Source organism: Microcaecilia unicolor, chromosome 2 (assembly GCF_901765095.1).
Source record: "Microcaecilia unicolor chromosome 2, aMicUni1.1, whole genome shotgun sequence".
Classification (NCBI taxonomy): domain Eukaryota; kingdom Metazoa; phylum Chordata; class Amphibia; order Gymnophiona; family Siphonopidae; genus Microcaecilia; species Microcaecilia unicolor.
Window position 1 is genome coordinate 205,819,716 of NC_044032.1, and position 17,412 is coordinate 205,837,127.

Sequence of the window (17,412 nt, forward strand, 5' to 3'; positions counted from 1 at the left end):
GGAGTACCCCTTTGCCAGTCCAGTCAAGTTTTCAGGATATCCACAATAAATATGCATGAAGGTGATTTTGTATACACTGATTTGTATATGCAGATCTCTTTCGTGCGTATTCATTGTGGCTATCCTGAAAACCTGACTGGCAAGGGGTACTCCGGGACCAACTTGGGGAAATATTGATTTAAGCTACATGTGCTGCCTGGTCCTGTGCTGGTTGGAAACAGGTTCTGAGAAGAGAGAGAGAGGATATTTAAAAATGATGCCCCAGCAGGCTGGGTTTTGATCTGTGTCTAGGTTTCTTGTGGAACAGAAGTTCCTGAACTTTGCACCCCTGAGCTAATTTTCTCCTAACTGGAAGGAAGAAAAGTGTGAGGCAGCCATGGGGGGAGAGGCAGGTAATATTGCAGGACCCTGCTGTTCCAAAGGCAAAGACAGTACAGTTGCTATGTATCCCATGGATTAATTGAATGCAGACCTTGGAATCTAGGCTTTGTACCTTATTCTTTTTTTTTTTTTTCTGTTTTTCACATGGCAGTTTGCATCCAGGCAGAGTTTGTGGCAATACTTGTTTGCTGGCAGCCCTGGAGCAAACTGCTACTACCTACCCCTCACAGACACTTTCAGACTGCAACCTTAGCACCCAGCAATTCCAAATACACACAACTCAGAAAGGAGATGGAGTACTGTTTTCTTCATAGCACTTCCATTCCCAGTACGGCATTTCTTTCACTGTTAACAGCAGAGGGTAATGGTCTAGATGCAAATATAAATGCTTAAGCCTGCTTGCTATGCCTTGGCTGCGGGGAAGGGAGGGGGGATCCAGTGCCTTAGATGGTGAAAGGCAGTTTCTGAGATGTAACCAAAGCTGTTTAGTTCGCTTTGCTCTTAAAATGTAAATGAGTAAGCAGTTACATTTTCGTATGTCGGGGTCTTGGTTTCTCAAAGAGGGTCCTTACACCTCCATAGGCATCACAGTAGACACATGCAGTTTGCCCAGCAAAACTTTGTCATCTGGTTTTGTACCACTTCCGGTGGTTAAGCATATAAAGTCACACAGACAACCTAGCACTGGCTTGCTCCTCTCCTTCCATCACCCCCTTATGTCTTTCACCTAACCTCTCAACCTTTTCCTGCCACTGCCCTTCACAGTTGTCTCTGCTGTACTTTGTTCACAGTCCCCATTAGCAGGCCATTTCAGGTCTTGGCTTCCTCTTCATCTTTAAAATCGCACCTAACTCGGACCCATTTCAGCTTCTGTTCACTGTTCTTTACTATGACCAGAGTGAAGTTACAGCATCCACAAACATCCAGCTAGACTCGGCAAGGGGTTGAAGGGCAAGGGTTGAAGGTTGTATCTCTTTTAAAATGTTTTTAAAATATTGGCCTTTTTCTCCCTTTAAAGTTGCACAGAAGTATGTCTTAGCACTGTACACCTCTTCTCCCCCCCTCCCCCCCCCCCACTAGCATTTGAACTATGCTGACTGAAATGCTTCCTCAAGGAAATGGGCAGCTCTCGTCTTCCACGTGACTGTGCTCTGGGGAGTATTAAAAAGCAGAACCCTCATCTGAAAAAAGTCTTCTCATCTGTTCACTTTTGCAGTTGACGAAACAGCGGCTCGTGGATGCAGATGGGATCATTAACCCAAATGCCTTCTACATCTACCTGACAGCCTGGGTTAGCAACGACCCCGTGGCTTATGCAGCCTCCCAAGCCAACATCCGACCTCACCCACCTGAATGGGTCCACGACAAAGCCGACTATATGCCAGAAACGAGGACAAGAAGTAAGTGGTACTACAGCTGGGAGTAGAGTTTGTGCTGCCCCTCCCTTCCCTTTCTGTGAGGTACATAAGTACATAAGTAGTGCCATACTGGGAAAGACCAAAGGTCCATCTAGCCCAGCATCCTGTCACCGACAGTGGCCAATCCAGGTCAAGGGCACCTGGCACGCTCCCCAGACCAGGAGTGGACTGATAAACTAAAATGAACAAAAAGATTTTAACCGAAACCATTAATGCCACTGATGTATCATCCTCCACATGTTCAGAACTTATTGTTTTGGAAGATGTAAGTCGCAAGCAAAATGGGTTAGTACTTCTATTTATTGTATTTATTAAGATTTATTTACCGCCTTTTTGAAGGAATTCACTCAAGGCGGTGTACAGTAAGAATAGATCAAACATGAGCAATAGGCAATTACAGCAGTAAAAAATATATTCAAATAACAATATACTACTACTACTATTTAGCATTTCTATAGCGCTACAAGGCATACGCAGCGCTGCACAAACATAGAAGAAAGACAGTCCCTGCTCAAAGAGCTTACAATCTAATAGACAAAAATAAAAAATAAGCAAATCAAATCAATTAATGTGAACGGGAAGGAAGAGAGGAGGGTAGGTGGAGGCGAGTGGTTACAAGTGGTTACAAGTCAAAAGCAATGTTAAGAGGTGGGCTTTCAGTCTAGATTTAAAGGTGGCCAAGAATGGGGCAAGACGTAGGGGCTCAGGAAGTTTATTCCAGGCGTAGGGTGCAGCGAGACAGAAGGCGCGAAGTCTGGAGTTGGCAGTAGTGGAGAAGGGAACAGATAAGAAGGATTTATCCATGGATCGGAGTGCACGGGAAGGGGTGTAGGGAAGGACGAGTGTGGAGAGATACTGGGGAGCAGCAGAGTGAATACATTTATAGGTTAGTAGAAGAAGTTTGAACAGGATGCGAAAACGGATAGGGAGCCAGTGAAGGGTCTTGAGGAGAGGGGTAGTATGAGTAAAGCGACCCTGGCGGAAGATGAGACGGGCAGCAGAGTTTTATATATAAAGTATGGCATGGTATACTACTTACAATGTCAACACAATACGTAAAAGAACATTATAATTGATAGTGAAGGGTAAAGCAAAGATGTAACATATGGATAGGTAAGAAAGTAGGAAGAGTTAGAAAGTAAGGTGACTGATTTAAAGAAAGTTGCACATGAGGTCAGAGAGATGGTTAAATATTATCTCAGCTAGGGTAGGAGTGCATAAACATGTCCCGCTGCAGTATGTGCAGCCCATGTCACTCCTTGTGTGAGTGAGACTAACAGTTTAGTTACTTCTGCCATTAAAGGCCTGGTTGAAGAGCCAAGCTTTCACCTGCTTCCTGAAGTAGAGATAAGTCTTGTGTTAGGCGGAGCCATTCATTGATAGATTTAGCCCTTCAGACTTCCCATGCATGCTGTCTGTAATAACATATTAAAAACATATGCAAGGATTTAGGTGTGAGTATAACGGAGAAGGAAAACCGTTCATTTTCAGAGAACAGGCGAGAAATGGGGGGGGGGGGTACAGAGGAAATCTGCTATGGCTTTTTTTTTTTCTTTGATGTCCTCCTTAATTGTTTCTGGCTGGATGGGCAGCAACAGCACTCCCAGTCTGTAGAGCACTTGCTGCAGTGTCTGCTTTGTATGGAGGAGAGAACCCCCTGTATTAGTCTGTGCTCGCTCAGGTGCTGCAGTCTCAGCTGTGATTTAGCTTGTGGCTGCTGGGTGGAGCAAAAGGGGTGGTGGAGAGAGAGTGGTGCTGGGAAAGACAGATTGATAGAGGTAGGCTGGGTTTAGCCCCTGGAAACTGGACTGGATGTAACAGGCGAGGCTTTCTGTGCCATCTCCCACCCCTGGAGCTCTGTGGCATTCAGCCAGATCTTGTCAGAATGAAATTTATAGTTGAGATCATAATAGGACAAATCATGTTTAGCAAAGTCAGTTTGGAGGAGCCTGCAGGGTCTGGAACACACAGCAGTAGCAGCTGACTGCCCCAGTGCCGTGATCCACTTTTCTTATTCTTGCTTCCACGGGACTGTTAACGTTGCAGGACCAAAAACACAAAAGTTCATGAACAATTAAAGTTCACCATAACATGAAAGCAACCAAACATGTCAGGTTTCCCCGAGAAATCCTTGCTTCAGGGAAGGCAGGGGCTAATTTTCTAAAGCCCATTTTAAATGCAGGAAAGGTCTTTAATTGTGCAACTGTATATGTATAAAAAGCACACACATGAAAAATATGTGCGTGCTCTTGATAAGTAAGTCAGACCAGTCCCTCATGCTGTCTGAGCATAGATGTTCCAGGGACGTGGATAGAAATTCCATGTGTGAAGGGAAGGAGTATTCTTGTAAGGCTGTACTACCGTCTGCCGGCACAGAACGAACAGATAGATGTTACATCAGGGAGATAACATTTTCTAGATGTAATAAACGACTGCTTCTTGGAGCAACAGGTCCAGGAACCGACGAGAGGGGGAGCCATTTTGCATCTGGTCCTTGATCGCGTGCAGGGCATAGTGCCAAGAGGTGGCAATGTTGGGTCCCCTGGGCAACAGTGATCATAACATGATCAAGCTACTATCTGGAATGAGCCCACAAAGGAAATCTGTTGTAGCTGCATTTAATTTTCGAAAGGGTGACTATAATAAAATGAGGAAAATGGTTAAAAAGAAGCAAAAAGGATTGGCTGCTAAGGTTAGGATACTAAATCCAGGAATGGTCATTATTCAAGAATACCATCTTGAAAGCCCAGATGCATTCCAGATATTTATAAAGGTGGAAAGAAGAGAAAACGATAGCCAGCATGGTTAAAAAAAAATGAAATAAAAGAGGCTATTACAGCCAATAGATTGTCCTTCAAAGAATGAAAAAAGGACCCAGATAAAGAAAATAAGAAGCAACATAAGCACTGGCAAATCAGATGCAAAGCATTAATAAAGAAGGCTAAAAGGATATGAAGAGAAACTTGCCACAGAAACTAAAACAGTAACAACGTTTTCAGGTACATCAGAAGCAGAAAGTCAGCATGTGAATCTATGGGACTGTTAGATCACGAAGCGCAAAAAAGGGGCACTCGGGGAGGACAAGGCCATAGCAGAGAAGCTGAATGAATGAATTCTTTGCTTCGGTCATTACAGAAAAAGATGTAAGAGATCTGCCTGTACCGGAAATGGTTTTCAAGGGTGATGATGCCGAGGAACTGAAAGAAATCTCGGTGAACCTGGAAGATGTACTGAGCCAAATTGACAGAGTAGTAAATCACCTGGACCGGATGGCATACATCCAAGTGTACTCAAAGAACTCAAGCATGAAATTGCTGATCTGCTGTTAGTAATATGTAACCTGTCGTTAAAATCGTCCATAGTACCTGAAGATTGGAGGGTGGCCAGTGTGACGCCGATTCTTAAAAAGGGTTCCAGGGGTGATCGGGGAAATTACAGACCAGTAAGCCTGACTTCTGTGCCAGGCAAAATAGTGGGGAAAAAATAGTGGAAACTATTATAAAATTACGGAACACATAGACAAATATGGTTTAATGGGACAGAGTCAGCATGGGTTCAGCCAAGGGAAGTCTTTCCTCACCAATTTGCTTCATTTCTTTGAAGGCGTGAATAAACATGTGGATAAAGGTGAACTGGTTGATGTAGTATATCTAGATTTTCAGAATGCTTTTGATCAGGTTCCTCATGAGAGGCTCCTGAGAAAATTAAAAGGAGGCAGTGCTCTAGTGTGGATTAGGAATTGCTTATTGGACAGAAAACAGAGGGTAGGATTAAATGGTCATTTCTCTCAAAGGTGGAGGATGAATAATGGAGTGCCGCAAGGATCTTGGGACCGGTGCTATTTAACATATTTATAAGTGATATGGAAATTGGAACGACAAATGAAGTGATTCAGTTTGCAGATGACACACATCTAGTCAAGGTTGTTAAAACACCGTGCGGACTGTGAAGGAAATTGGAAGACTGGACATCTAAATGGCAGATGAAATTTAATGTGGACAAATGCAAGGTGATGCACATTGGAAAGAATAATCCAAATCAGTTACCTGATAACTACTGTCCACCTTGGAGGTCAGCACTAAAGAAAAAGATCTAGGTGTAGTTGTAGATAATACACTGAAATCTTCTGCCTGGTGTGTGGCAGAAACCAAAAAAGCAAACGGGATGCTAGGAATTATTAGGAAAGGGATGGTGAATAAGACTGAAAATACTAATGCCTCTGTATCGCTCCATGGTGCGACCTCACCTTGAGTATTGTGTTCTGTTTTGGTCGCCATATCTCAAAAAAGATATAGCAGAATTTTAAAAAGGTTCGAAGAAGAGCGACAAAAATGATAAAGGGGATAGAACTCCTCTCGTATGAGGAAAGACTAAAGAGGTTAGGGCTGTTCAGCTTGCAAAAGAGACAGATGAGGGGAGATATGATTTGAGATCTACAAAATCCTGAGTGATGTAGAACAAGTAGAAGTAAGTCAATATTTTTTACTCATTCCAAAAATACAAAGACTAGGGGACACTCAAGGAAGTTACATAGAAATAATTTTAAAACAAATAGGAGGGAATATTTTTTTCACTCAATGAATAGTTAAGCTCTGGAACACTTTGCAAGAGGATGTGGTAACAGTGGTTAGCTTGGACAAGTTCCTGGAGGAAAAGTCCACAGACTGCAATTGAGACAGATAGGGAGAAGCAACTGCTTGCCCTGGGATTTGTAGCATGGAATGTTGCCACAATGGGTTTCTGCCAGGTACTTGTGACCTAGCTTGGCCACTGATGGGAACAGGATACTGGGTTAGATGGACCATTGGTCTGACCCAGTATGGCTACAATTATTTTCTTATGTTCTTATGTGGTTTACTTCTGTGGTTTGTGTGAACGTGAGATGGTACATGCTTGGAGCATGTGCACAGATATTTATACCCCTTTTAAAGCTGGTATTTGGACAGCGGATCCAGTGCACACTTTATATGGAGATGTGGGTGGTATTGTTGCCCTTTGTAAAATAAGCTCAGACTAGACGCCTGTTTGGACATGTAAGCAATCCTGCTTCAAAATCAAGCCCAAATAAGTGTTTTTTTAAATTTGTATTACATTTTTCCTATTATGGTAGTTGTTTGCACAAAAAGTCTGCCACTTATCTTCTGAGTCAGAGCATGCTTTTATTTTTATGAAATGGATTTCTTTATTGCCTTCTAGTGGAACGCATGAGTTTTTATTTAAAGCTGCTGCTGCTGCTTTTTTTTTTTTTTTTTTTTTTTTTTAATTGCAGAAGTGGTATGTTGTGAGAAGAAGCCATTGGTCTTTAAACATTAGCACATGCCCACATGTAGTAACAGCCGGCTTTGGCATAGCACATGACTTTTTCATTGCCTTTCAGGTTGGGGGCCTGTTGTGATCACAGCATGAAGGAGCTCAAAGATGTTTGTGCTTTGACTGGAATCCATTGAGAGAACTAGCACTAATCTTTTACAAAATTTGATATTTGTAATGTTTTTAAAGCCGTTTCTGTATCAGATCTTGCCTCCAGATACTGATAGAACAGTTTTCTATTTCTCAATTAACCATTTAATGTTTTCCCACCCCCAGTTCCAGCAGCTGAGCCCATTGAATATGCCCAGTTTCCTTTCTACCTCAACGGCCTGCAGGAGACGTCGGACTTTGTGGGGGCAATAGAGAAAGTGAGGGCCATCTGTAACAACTACACGCAGCTGGGTGTAGCCAGCTACCCCAATGGCTATCCCTTCTTGTTCTGGGAACAGTACCTGGGGCTCCGGCACTGGCTGCTCCTGTCCATCAGCGTGGTCCTGGCCTGTACCTTCCTGGTCTGCGCCCTCTTCCTCCTCAACCCCTGGACTGCTGCAATCATAGTAAGTCAACAAGGGTCTTTGTTACGGTGGGATTCCTTCCGACATGGGTCTGGTCTCATTCAGGAAAGGTTTGTTTATGTCTGAGCCACTGGAGACGCATGTACCTTACATCATTCATGCTGTATTTATTCAACTTTGGATAGAGGTGAGGGAAAGCTGTCTGGTAAGAGTGCATGTTTTTAAACAAAAAATAGGCCCCATTTGTTTTGCTTAACGTTGAAACTTTCTCACACACTCATCTGACATCTAAACCTCCCTCCTTCAAGACCCCATGCAGCTGTTCTTTCTAAATCCACAATCTAATCAAACATCCCTGGACGCATAGTGTCTGCCGCTCCCCCCCCCCCCCCCCCCCCCCCCCCCCTTTCCAAAAAACGTCTTCATTTTAAAGTTCTCCGGCTCAGCTTTTTCATATTTGTTTTTTTTGTTTTTCATTTGTTGCTCTTTTCTATATCTGTAAGTGAAACCTTTAGCCAACTTGAAATGTGTATTGTTCAGAACGCAGATAATCGATAAAGTGACTGACTGCTATGCTGACTGGGTCAGTTGTCAGGTGACTTGTAGTGTTTGTGTTTGAAATGCTAGTAATTTTACCTGTACGTTTGTCCCTAAAGTTTTGTCTGTCCAGACATGCGTTTTGTAACTGAGCAGACGTGTGGATTGGACAGAGGCTGTATGTGAGGAAAGGTTAGTGAGCTGTGCAGGAGAGTTCACTAGCTGGCAGCCCCCTTACTAGTTAGGCATTCAGAGCAAGGGCAGGACACTCACCTCATTGTAAATGGCCACTTTGGCATTGTCTTTGCTTACAGATCAGTTGTTTCCGTCTTGAAAAGAGAGTTTGTTACTTGTCTTATCCTGCATCCCTCTTATCCTTACTCTTATGACGGTATGTGCTGTCATCTCCTTGCATCAGAGATCTATTAAATCTGCTCCCCGGCCTCTCCTCCTCTGCCATAACTTAACCAGACAAATGGGGGGGAAAATGACTATTACATTGTCCTTTCCTAGCAGCTGCAATGACCTAGAATTAGCAGACAGGGAGCACATGGCCCATCAGCTACTGCATGATCACAGGCCGCCCAGCTGAACTGCCTGCCACACGGGTTCCTTTACCAAATAGGAAGCCTGGGTGGACCTACTGATGGACTTGTACTAATCACAGGTCACATATTTCATTGCCACTGTTTCCAGGCATGGAGAGATTGGTGGTGGTGGGGTACCTACTTTGGGAAGGAAGAGGCTGGGCTTCTGAACTGTTAGCTTGTGAGGTATTAAGACTTTACCCCTGTCTTCCCTTAATTTTTGTTTTCTCTCTTTCCACCTTCTTTTCCACATCTTGTTCCTCTCCAGTATCTTCTATGCAAGTTTCATTTTTCTTTTCTTAAGAACTACAACTACCCTCTTCCTAGCCCTGTGCGGGCCGTGGATGTTTCTCTATGGGTCCTCATCAGGTCATTGCCTTGCTTCCTCCTTTCTTGTTGGGGATTGTCCAGTGCTACCAAACTGTCCCCCCAGCTTCATCCTTTAAAAAACATCAATTCACACCATCACATGCTTTACGTCAGAAAATGGTGACTGTCAGCTTTTAGAAACATGAGATTATCCCAGATTTAGTACGTCTTCACTGGTTACCAGCAGCCTTTAGGATTTGGTTCAGGATCTTAGCTTTAATATTTGTCAGGGTCCTATTTTAAAGATATTAGAGTGCTGTGTACCTCAGAAAGGAATTTACTCTTCTCAGCCTGTTCTGTGTACTCCTTATTAAGTGGATATGCGATTTATCGAAACCAAAAAGGTGTTTTCCTTTGTAGGCCCAAGCTTTTGAAATTCCACTTCTTAAAATGACAGATACATATTTGAGCTTTCACAAACAGCACAAGGCATGAATTAAAATTTTTCCTGCAAATGGCAGGCTGTATTTAAACCCTGTTTGGTGAATATTTATTTGAAAGCATTTATCTGGATGACGGCACCTGCTCTCCAGTTAAGTGCGTTGGTCAAGGCTATTAGTGGTGCTAAAAATAGTCTTGTTTGGATAGTGCCGGGGGGGGGGGGGGGGGGGGGGGGGCAGGGCCAGCAGTAATCTGGGTTAATGGTCTAAATAATCACCACTTACCAGATAACTATCCAGATCAAGTCAGCACTGAATTTCAGTCATGCCCTGAGTATCTGATTAGCTAGCGGATTGAGGTTTGGCTGGCTATCATCACTATCTGGAAAGCATGGTCACTCTGTCTGGATATTTGGTGTTGGCTGCAACCAAAACACTGGTGTTGACTATCTGGATTTTTTTTTTTTTTTTATCACCACTGCAGGTGTTTAAAAAAAAAAAAAAAAGGGGTGGGGGGGGAGAAGCCCTGAACATTGGCCCGTGTTTAATATCCTATAAATACAATAGGGTTTATTTTTATTTAAATTTATATGTACTAGCTGACACCTGGTGAAATTTTACCAGAGGAGTCTGTCTATTCTTGTGCCCCTGCTAAGCCACCGCTGACCCCCAACGCCTCATGAGCCAAGCATGCAGTCTCAATGCCCCCTCTCATTCCTAGAAGTAACTTTCTCTCGGTATCCCCTCCAGCTCCCCATGGTCATTTTCCACCTTTCCCCCCATAACTCCTGCTGTCACTCTGAAAGGTGCCTCTCCCATACCCATTTCCTCATCTACCATATCTGCACCAAGTCCAGAGTGCACCACCTTTGCCCTGTGCACCACAGTCCTTACCACTCTGACTTACAGCAGGATAGGTTTCCCCTACATGGATAGGAACAACTCCTGCCTGTGCCGGTTCCAGTCTCAAAATGGTTGCCGTGACCTCCAGTGACAGTCTAGCAAAACTCGCTGGAAGACCCAGAAGCCATTTTGAAGTAGGATCCAAGTGGGAATCGCTCCTGCACCTACTACCACCAAAGACCCAGGAGGAGCTGCCGCCGAGGGGGTGGGTTTGCAAAGGGTAAGGGGGGTCGAATTAGGAGAGAGGCACACTGTGGTTGGATGGGGTAGAGCCAGTTTAGTCTTACTCTTCGGTCTCAGCTGAACGCAAACAGCCAGTTTCGGTCATAGATTCAGTTTTTTGACAGAAACTGAAGATCTTTGTTTCAGCGGGCTCTGTACAAGAGCCACTGTTTGACCGGGAAACAGTTGTCCTAAATAGCAACAGAAAATGTGATCGACACTGGCCATGCCTGTCATTAATTCTTGGGTTGTGTTGGGTGAAAAGCAGGAAGAGTTACTTAATCTGACTTTAGTGAGATTTGTTTGCAGTGGGTTCGTATCCTTTCTGTCTGTGGTACGAGGCTGCTCAGGCAGTGAAACTGTGTGGTACTTTTTTAAATTGTGCTTTCTCCGTTCCCTCCAAAAGCTCCATTTCCTTCTGTCCCCCCTCTGCAGGTGCTAGTCCTAGCTCTGATGACCGTGGAGCTCTTCGGAATGATGGGGTTGATTGGGATAAAGCTGAGCGCAGTGCCTGTGGTCATTCTCATCGCCTCCGTTGGCATAGGAGTAGAATTTACCGTCCATGTTGCCTTGGTATGTTGAACCCCTGCTAGTGTTGCACTAAAACTGCATCCATGTGTTGTGAGTTAGAAATAAAGCAAAAAAATAAAAGCTACTGTAAAGTGGGGGTGGAGGGATGATAGAAGAATGAATTTAAGAACCAAGGAAGCCAAGGTTCAAATCCTATTTTCTTTCAAACCTTCTGAAGGTATTGAAGAGTGAGACAAACAATAAATGTCCTAGTTTAACCTATAACTCAGTGATTCCCAAACCTGTTCTCGGCCAATCAGGATATGTACAATGAATATGCATGAGGTAGACTTGCATGCCAAGGTGGCAGTGAACGCAAATCTCTCATGCATATTCATTGTGGATGTCCTGTAAACCTTGACTGGCTGTGGTTCCTCCAGGACAGGTTTGGGAATCAGTGCTGAAGCCTCCAGTGTCTGGTTATCTCCTCTGTCTAGCTCAGGGGTGTCCAACCTCGGTCCTCAAGGGCCGCAGTCCAGTTGGGTTTTTCAGGATTTCCCCAGTGAATATGCACAAGATATTTGCATGCAATGGAAGCAGTTCATGCAAATAGATCTCATTCATGTTATGTTGGGTTTATGTTAAAGAGATAATGCTGTGTTACAGCATCACAGAGCTTGGACTGTGATTCTTATCCCTGTTCTTCAGCTAACCATGAAGCCGATAGAAAAATAAGGAGCCTACAAGATTGCACTGCTCAAAGATAAGACTTTTTGGGATTACAAATGCAGCACTGTTTTTCAGAAGACTCCTTGCTAATTTAAAAGTGTAACTTTGTTACAGATTGGCTCAGGACATTTGTTTATGCTTAGGATGGGTTTTTTTGTATAGCGTTTGTATTTTGCGTAAAAAAGAGTGGTGGCAAAAGTTTAATGAAATTTGTGATTTTCTGACTGGCATTAGACATAAGATATAAATTGTATGCACAGTTTGGGTACGATAACTCATCTAGTATCATATTCGTATTCATTGGGGAAAACCTGACTGGATTGCGGCCCTCGAAGACTGAGATTGGGCACCCCTGGTCTAGCTGCAGTCGGTAAAACAGAAATTGTATGTGATGCATAACGTACTGTTTGAATTTATCCTCTTATCACCCTAACTTAATCGGATGATAAGAGTGTGTCTTTTTTTTTTTTGGTTTGTTTAATTTTCCAAAAGGTACCTATTTGATAAAGGTAACATAGTTTCTTATGTGCCTTTTTATAAAATAGGCTTCCAAAATTTTCCCCAGTGGTTCACAAATGGACACCTGCTTTGAGGCAGGTGCATGTATGAGCCTCACAGCGCCTCCACATGGATCATGTAAAAAAAAAAAAAAAAAAAGTGTGCGTGCTTATGTGGGCACATGTTCATGTCTACCTATACAGTTCTTATAATAACTTTTTCACATGTAGAACCTGCAGAAGATCCTTTGTGATATTTCAGGCCTAACTTTCATAATCTCAGAAGCTGTGTAGTTGCTCATCCGCTGTAGACTTAAGGGCCGCGTTACTAAGCCGCGTTAGGAGCCAAATGTGTGAACACTAACTGCATGCTAAAAAAAATGTATTTTATTTTTTTGGGTGGGTGATCCTGCACAAAACAGCACATCTATGTTAGTGCAAGAATAACACATGAACCCTTACTGCCTACAAAATGGGTGATAAGTTCTCAGGTGGCAACCTTTTTTTTTTTTTTTTTTTAAATGGCCGTGCAGTAATGGCTATATTAATATATGGCCATTAATAGGAAAAAATGTAGAAAATCAGCTGTTAACTTTTTTTTTTTTCAGCTTTATGAATTATTTTTCTCCTTTTGAAAGCTGTAATTTGAATAGGATTGAGAGTGGAGGGTGGTAGAGTGCATGCCCCGCCCTGCCCCCTCAAAAAAAAAAGGCCAAGGAATTGGTGGGATATTGGGTAGATATAAAATGGAAGTGTGTTTATGGAAGGAGAGCATTGCTTAAAGCAATCCAGACCCATCTAGTCTGCTTCTTTTGCAGCAGTGCCAAAATTCCCCACACTAAAGAATTCTCTGAGCCGTTCTGTTTCCCCTTTTTGCCCTTCAACGGTGTTAGTTGAATGGCACCTCCATCACCATTCTCTGCAAATAAATGCTCCACCCACCCCCCAAACAGTTCATGATCTTTTGTTATAGAATATCTCTTACTTCAAGTGAAACTCAGCTCTACCTCATGGCATGATCTGTCTCCTGGCTAGCTGAGCTTGTCCCGGTGAAAGTATAGTGAACATGTTTTTTTTTTTTTCTTTTTAATATAGAAATGCCATAAAAGCTGTACAGGATGCCCCTGTATAAACAACTGGGAGCAGGGTTGCCTGAGAGCAAATGTTAATCCTGTTTGTACTGGTTTGCCTTGGCCAGACTGTCATGAGCTCAGTGTGTCCCAGCCAGACTGCTCAGTGACGCTCCATTTCAGTACCCATCTTCTGTTCAGTTGGTGTGAGGGCAGAATTGTTTTGATTTATTACAAGCTTTTGGGCTGTTTTCTGTGTGTAGTCTCCTTCCTTCCAAACGCAGCGATCCTTTAAAGCCAGTGTTGCTTAGCGGCCTGGTGTAGGAAATGAGATGTCCAGGCTGGAATGTTGACATTCCTAAGTTGTTTTTTTTTTTTGTTTTTTACATAAGGACATAAGGCTTTGCCAAATGTGGAGCCTTTTGTACGATACATAGATTGTCAGCAAATACATATCCATTTTCTAGCATACACAATGTGAGCAGCAGTTTTACAAAGCTGCACATAAAAAAAAAAGTGGGGAAAGTATGTGGAGCATGGCTCATGAAATTCCTTCCAACCCTGCTATCAATCTATATGTATGTTTAAATAAGTGGGTGAATGTCTACTTTAAATGGTTGAGTTGTGGGGGTAGTTTTGGAGAGTGAGGTAGTACATGGATGTCTAATGAGTTTGAATTTCTCATTTTACAGGCTTTTTTAACAGGCATTGGAGACAAGAACCGCAGGGCTGTTCTGGCCTTGGAGCACATGTTTGCACCAGTGTTGGACGGAGCAGTATCCACGCTACTGGGGGTGTTAATGCTCGCAGGATCAGAATTTGATTTTATTGTCAGGTAAAATGAAATATTTGTGCGTGGGTGTATGGATAAATAGAGACCCTTGTCTCAGACTGTTCCAGCTCTTGTGCACTGCTTGCTGTGGTCACTGCCATGCCTGTTGTGTTTAGATGTGCTTAAGATTGAGCAAATTTACCCCACACCATGCTATATTATTTAGTAACACTATAAAACCCTTACCTTACAAATTAAGAGCTAGATTCTATATATGGCGCCTGAAAATGCCACACAGAAAAAGATACGCCTAGACATATTCTCTAAAATACGCCTACATTTTATAGAATAGTATTACATTTCCACGCGGTATATAGACTATGCCGAGCGCCTCCCACGTGACTTAATTTAGTTATGACCATTTGCACCATGTTTTACATGGTGTAAACCAGACGCCTAAATTAGGTGCAGAGCAGGTGTATTCTATATCAACGTGCATAGATTTTCAAAATGGCCACGCCCTGCACATAGCCAGACGTCTTTTCAACTATGCAACTTAGAATTTGCACACACCACGTTACAGAATATGCTCTGATTATCTAGTTAAGTTACATGTATTGTTATAGAATACACTTCAATGTCCGTGCGGAAATTAAGGTGTGATTATGTAGAATCCAGCAGTAAATGTTTGCAACTAAAATCGTGCCTGTCCTTTTTCAAATGGAGTGAAGCTGTGGGTACACTTTCATCTCTTTCCTCATAAGACAACATAATACTCCTTACTGGTGAGCTGGGCTTAGCCTGCAACCTAAAGTTCTTGTCTAGAAACATTAACATATATAGGGAGGAGAATAGCCTTTCCTCATAGGGGTTCACAAGCAAACAAGCTAGGGCTCTTCAGCTTGGAGAAAAGATGGCTGAGGGGAGATACAATAGAGGTCTATAAAATAGTGAGTGGAGTGGAACAGGTAGATGTGAATCGCTCGTTTACTCTTTCCAAAATTCTAGGACTAAGAGGGGCACGCAATGAAGCCACTATATCTAAAACAAATGGGAGAAAGTTTTCTTCACTGAATGTGTAATTAATTTTGAAATTCATTGCCAGAGAATGTGGTAAAAGCAGTTAGCTTAGCAGGGTTTTAAAAAGGTTTGGATAATTTCCTAAAAGCCCATGAGGTATTAAGATGGATTCTGGAAAATCTACTGCTTATTTCTAGGATAAGTAGCATAAAATCTTTTTTATTGATCTGGGATCCTTCCAGGTACTTTGACTTAGATTGGCCACTGTTGGAAAGGATACTGGACTTGATGGACCTTTGGTCTGTCCCAATATGGCAATTTTTATGTTCTAGCATTAGATTAATTTTATAACAATTTGAGAGGCCTCGTAGGCACCTGTTCTGAAGCTATTTTATAAAAAGCACATAATATCTCACAACCTGCAACAATCCAAGTTAAATTGTGGCCTCATACCTTGCATGCTTTGTCCTCCATACAAACTCCTCCCTTGACCTACCTACCTCCAAGTTAGGTAGAAGTACAGGCCTCCTTGTTACCCCACCTGTTTATGCACAGTGTAATTTTTTATAAGATACTAGCTGCACATCTATAGCAGGGTTTACATGTGAAAAATCCTTTTAAGTATTTACCCCCCTGTGTGCAAAGGAGCAGTTTGCAAGGTTTTGCCCTGAAGATTTTTCTAGAAAGCTTGCACACCCCCATCATCTCATCCTCCTCCTCATCCCATTACCCCAAACTTCAAATCATGAAATACAGAGAGGCAGCTAGAGGGACTTGGAGGTAAAGACAAGCCAGATTTACATGTAGACTTAAGGCCCTTGACTAAACCATGGTAAAATTTGCAGTTAGCACAGCTTAACACGGGTCTTCACCATGTGGTAGCTGAAAATTTAATTCTCCTACTTATGTGGGGCATGGCATTTGCTGTTACAGGTGCGTTAAAATTTGCAGCTACTCTGTAGTACTTTGCTTGGAGTTAATGTAATCCGAAGATGTGGATTAGTGTGCGATATTTGCAGCCTGCTAACCACAGAACGCCTTCCATGCCCATTCTCTGCTCATGACACACCCCCTAAAACAAATGCACTTAAGGGGTCTTTTACTAAGCCGCTGTAATGTTTTTAGTTTGCGGTAAAAAAAAAACAGCTGAATCCCTGGCCGCCTTCAAATCCGGGCTAAAGGCCTACCTGTTTGATGCTGCTTTTGACTCCTAACTTGTCACTTACTCGTAACCTTTATCTTGTCTTCCTCTCTTCAATAGTCCCTTTCCCTATGTGACCTTCTGTCTCTCCTACCCTTATCCTTATTGGTCCTGTCTGTCTGTCCTGATTTAGATTGTAAGCTCTTTTGAGCAGGGACTGTCTTTTCTTCATGTTCAATTGTGAAGCGCTGTGTACGACTGGTAGCGCTATAGAAATGATTTATAGTAGTAGTAGTAGTAAATGCCGAGATACCCCATAGGAATATAATAAGCGCCTTGGCGTTTACCACCAGCTGATTTCTAACACGAGCTAAAAACACTACCGCGGCTTAGTAAAAGACCCCTCTAATGCACAGTAACAGCAAAAATACCACAGTCCCGTAATGGCAGTGGGGCCATCCATATTTGGTCGCAGATCTCAGATGTGTGTGTAAACTAATTGGTCAATTAGAACCTAACAATCATTTATTGGAGTTAACTGGCAGTAATTAGTTACGTGTGTATGTGCCCCTATGTCCAGTTCCATAACCTGCATACCTAAATTTCGTAGTATGTGACCCAAGGGGTGTGGTCAAGGACGATCCCAGAAATTAGGGGTGATAGAATACTTGGGCATTTGCACCAGCTTTTGCCGGGCATAAGTTCTTACTCTTGGTTGAGCAGAGGATGCTCACCGAGCTACTGTCCTGTAAAGGCTGTGCGAAATGGCCTTTGCAGAATATTATCTTAGTGCAGATTATAACAGCACCTGACTCTGGGACGCAGTTTACTAAATCTTAGCCCAAAGTGCTTAACATAGTTTAGTTAAAAATGTGAGTTTGTCGGGTCTGAGAACAGAGGGGCTTCCCCCCCACCCGCTTAAGCGTTTGAGATGCCTAGTGAAATGTGCTCGTTTTTCGTTCTGTAAACCTGTGAGGTCTGCAGAAGAGGCTGGTCTTGACAGCAACACTGTTTTTTTGGTTTTTTTCTTTGTTGTAATCAAACGTGATAT

The 17,412-nt window shown here is 42.8% G+C and overlaps 1 protein-coding gene across 2 annotated transcripts in view; it reads left to right on the top strand.

Annotated features, from left to right (window-relative positions):
- PTCH1 (patched 1) overlaps window positions 1-17,412 on the top strand; it is a 116,194-nt gene that overhangs the window by 83,712 nt on the left and 15,070 nt on the right. For both annotated transcript variants that reach the window (XM_030193648.1, XM_030193647.1), the window contains exons 17-20: window positions 1,598-1,781; window positions 7,386-7,666; window positions 11,058-11,195; window positions 14,121-14,263. In XM_030193648.1, the coding sequence (XP_030049508.1) occupies window positions 1,598-1,781; window positions 7,386-7,666; window positions 11,058-11,195; window positions 14,121-14,263 (746 nt within the window). The remainder of the gene's footprint in view (window positions 1-1,597; window positions 1,782-7,385; window positions 7,667-11,057; window positions 11,196-14,120; window positions 14,264-17,412) is intronic.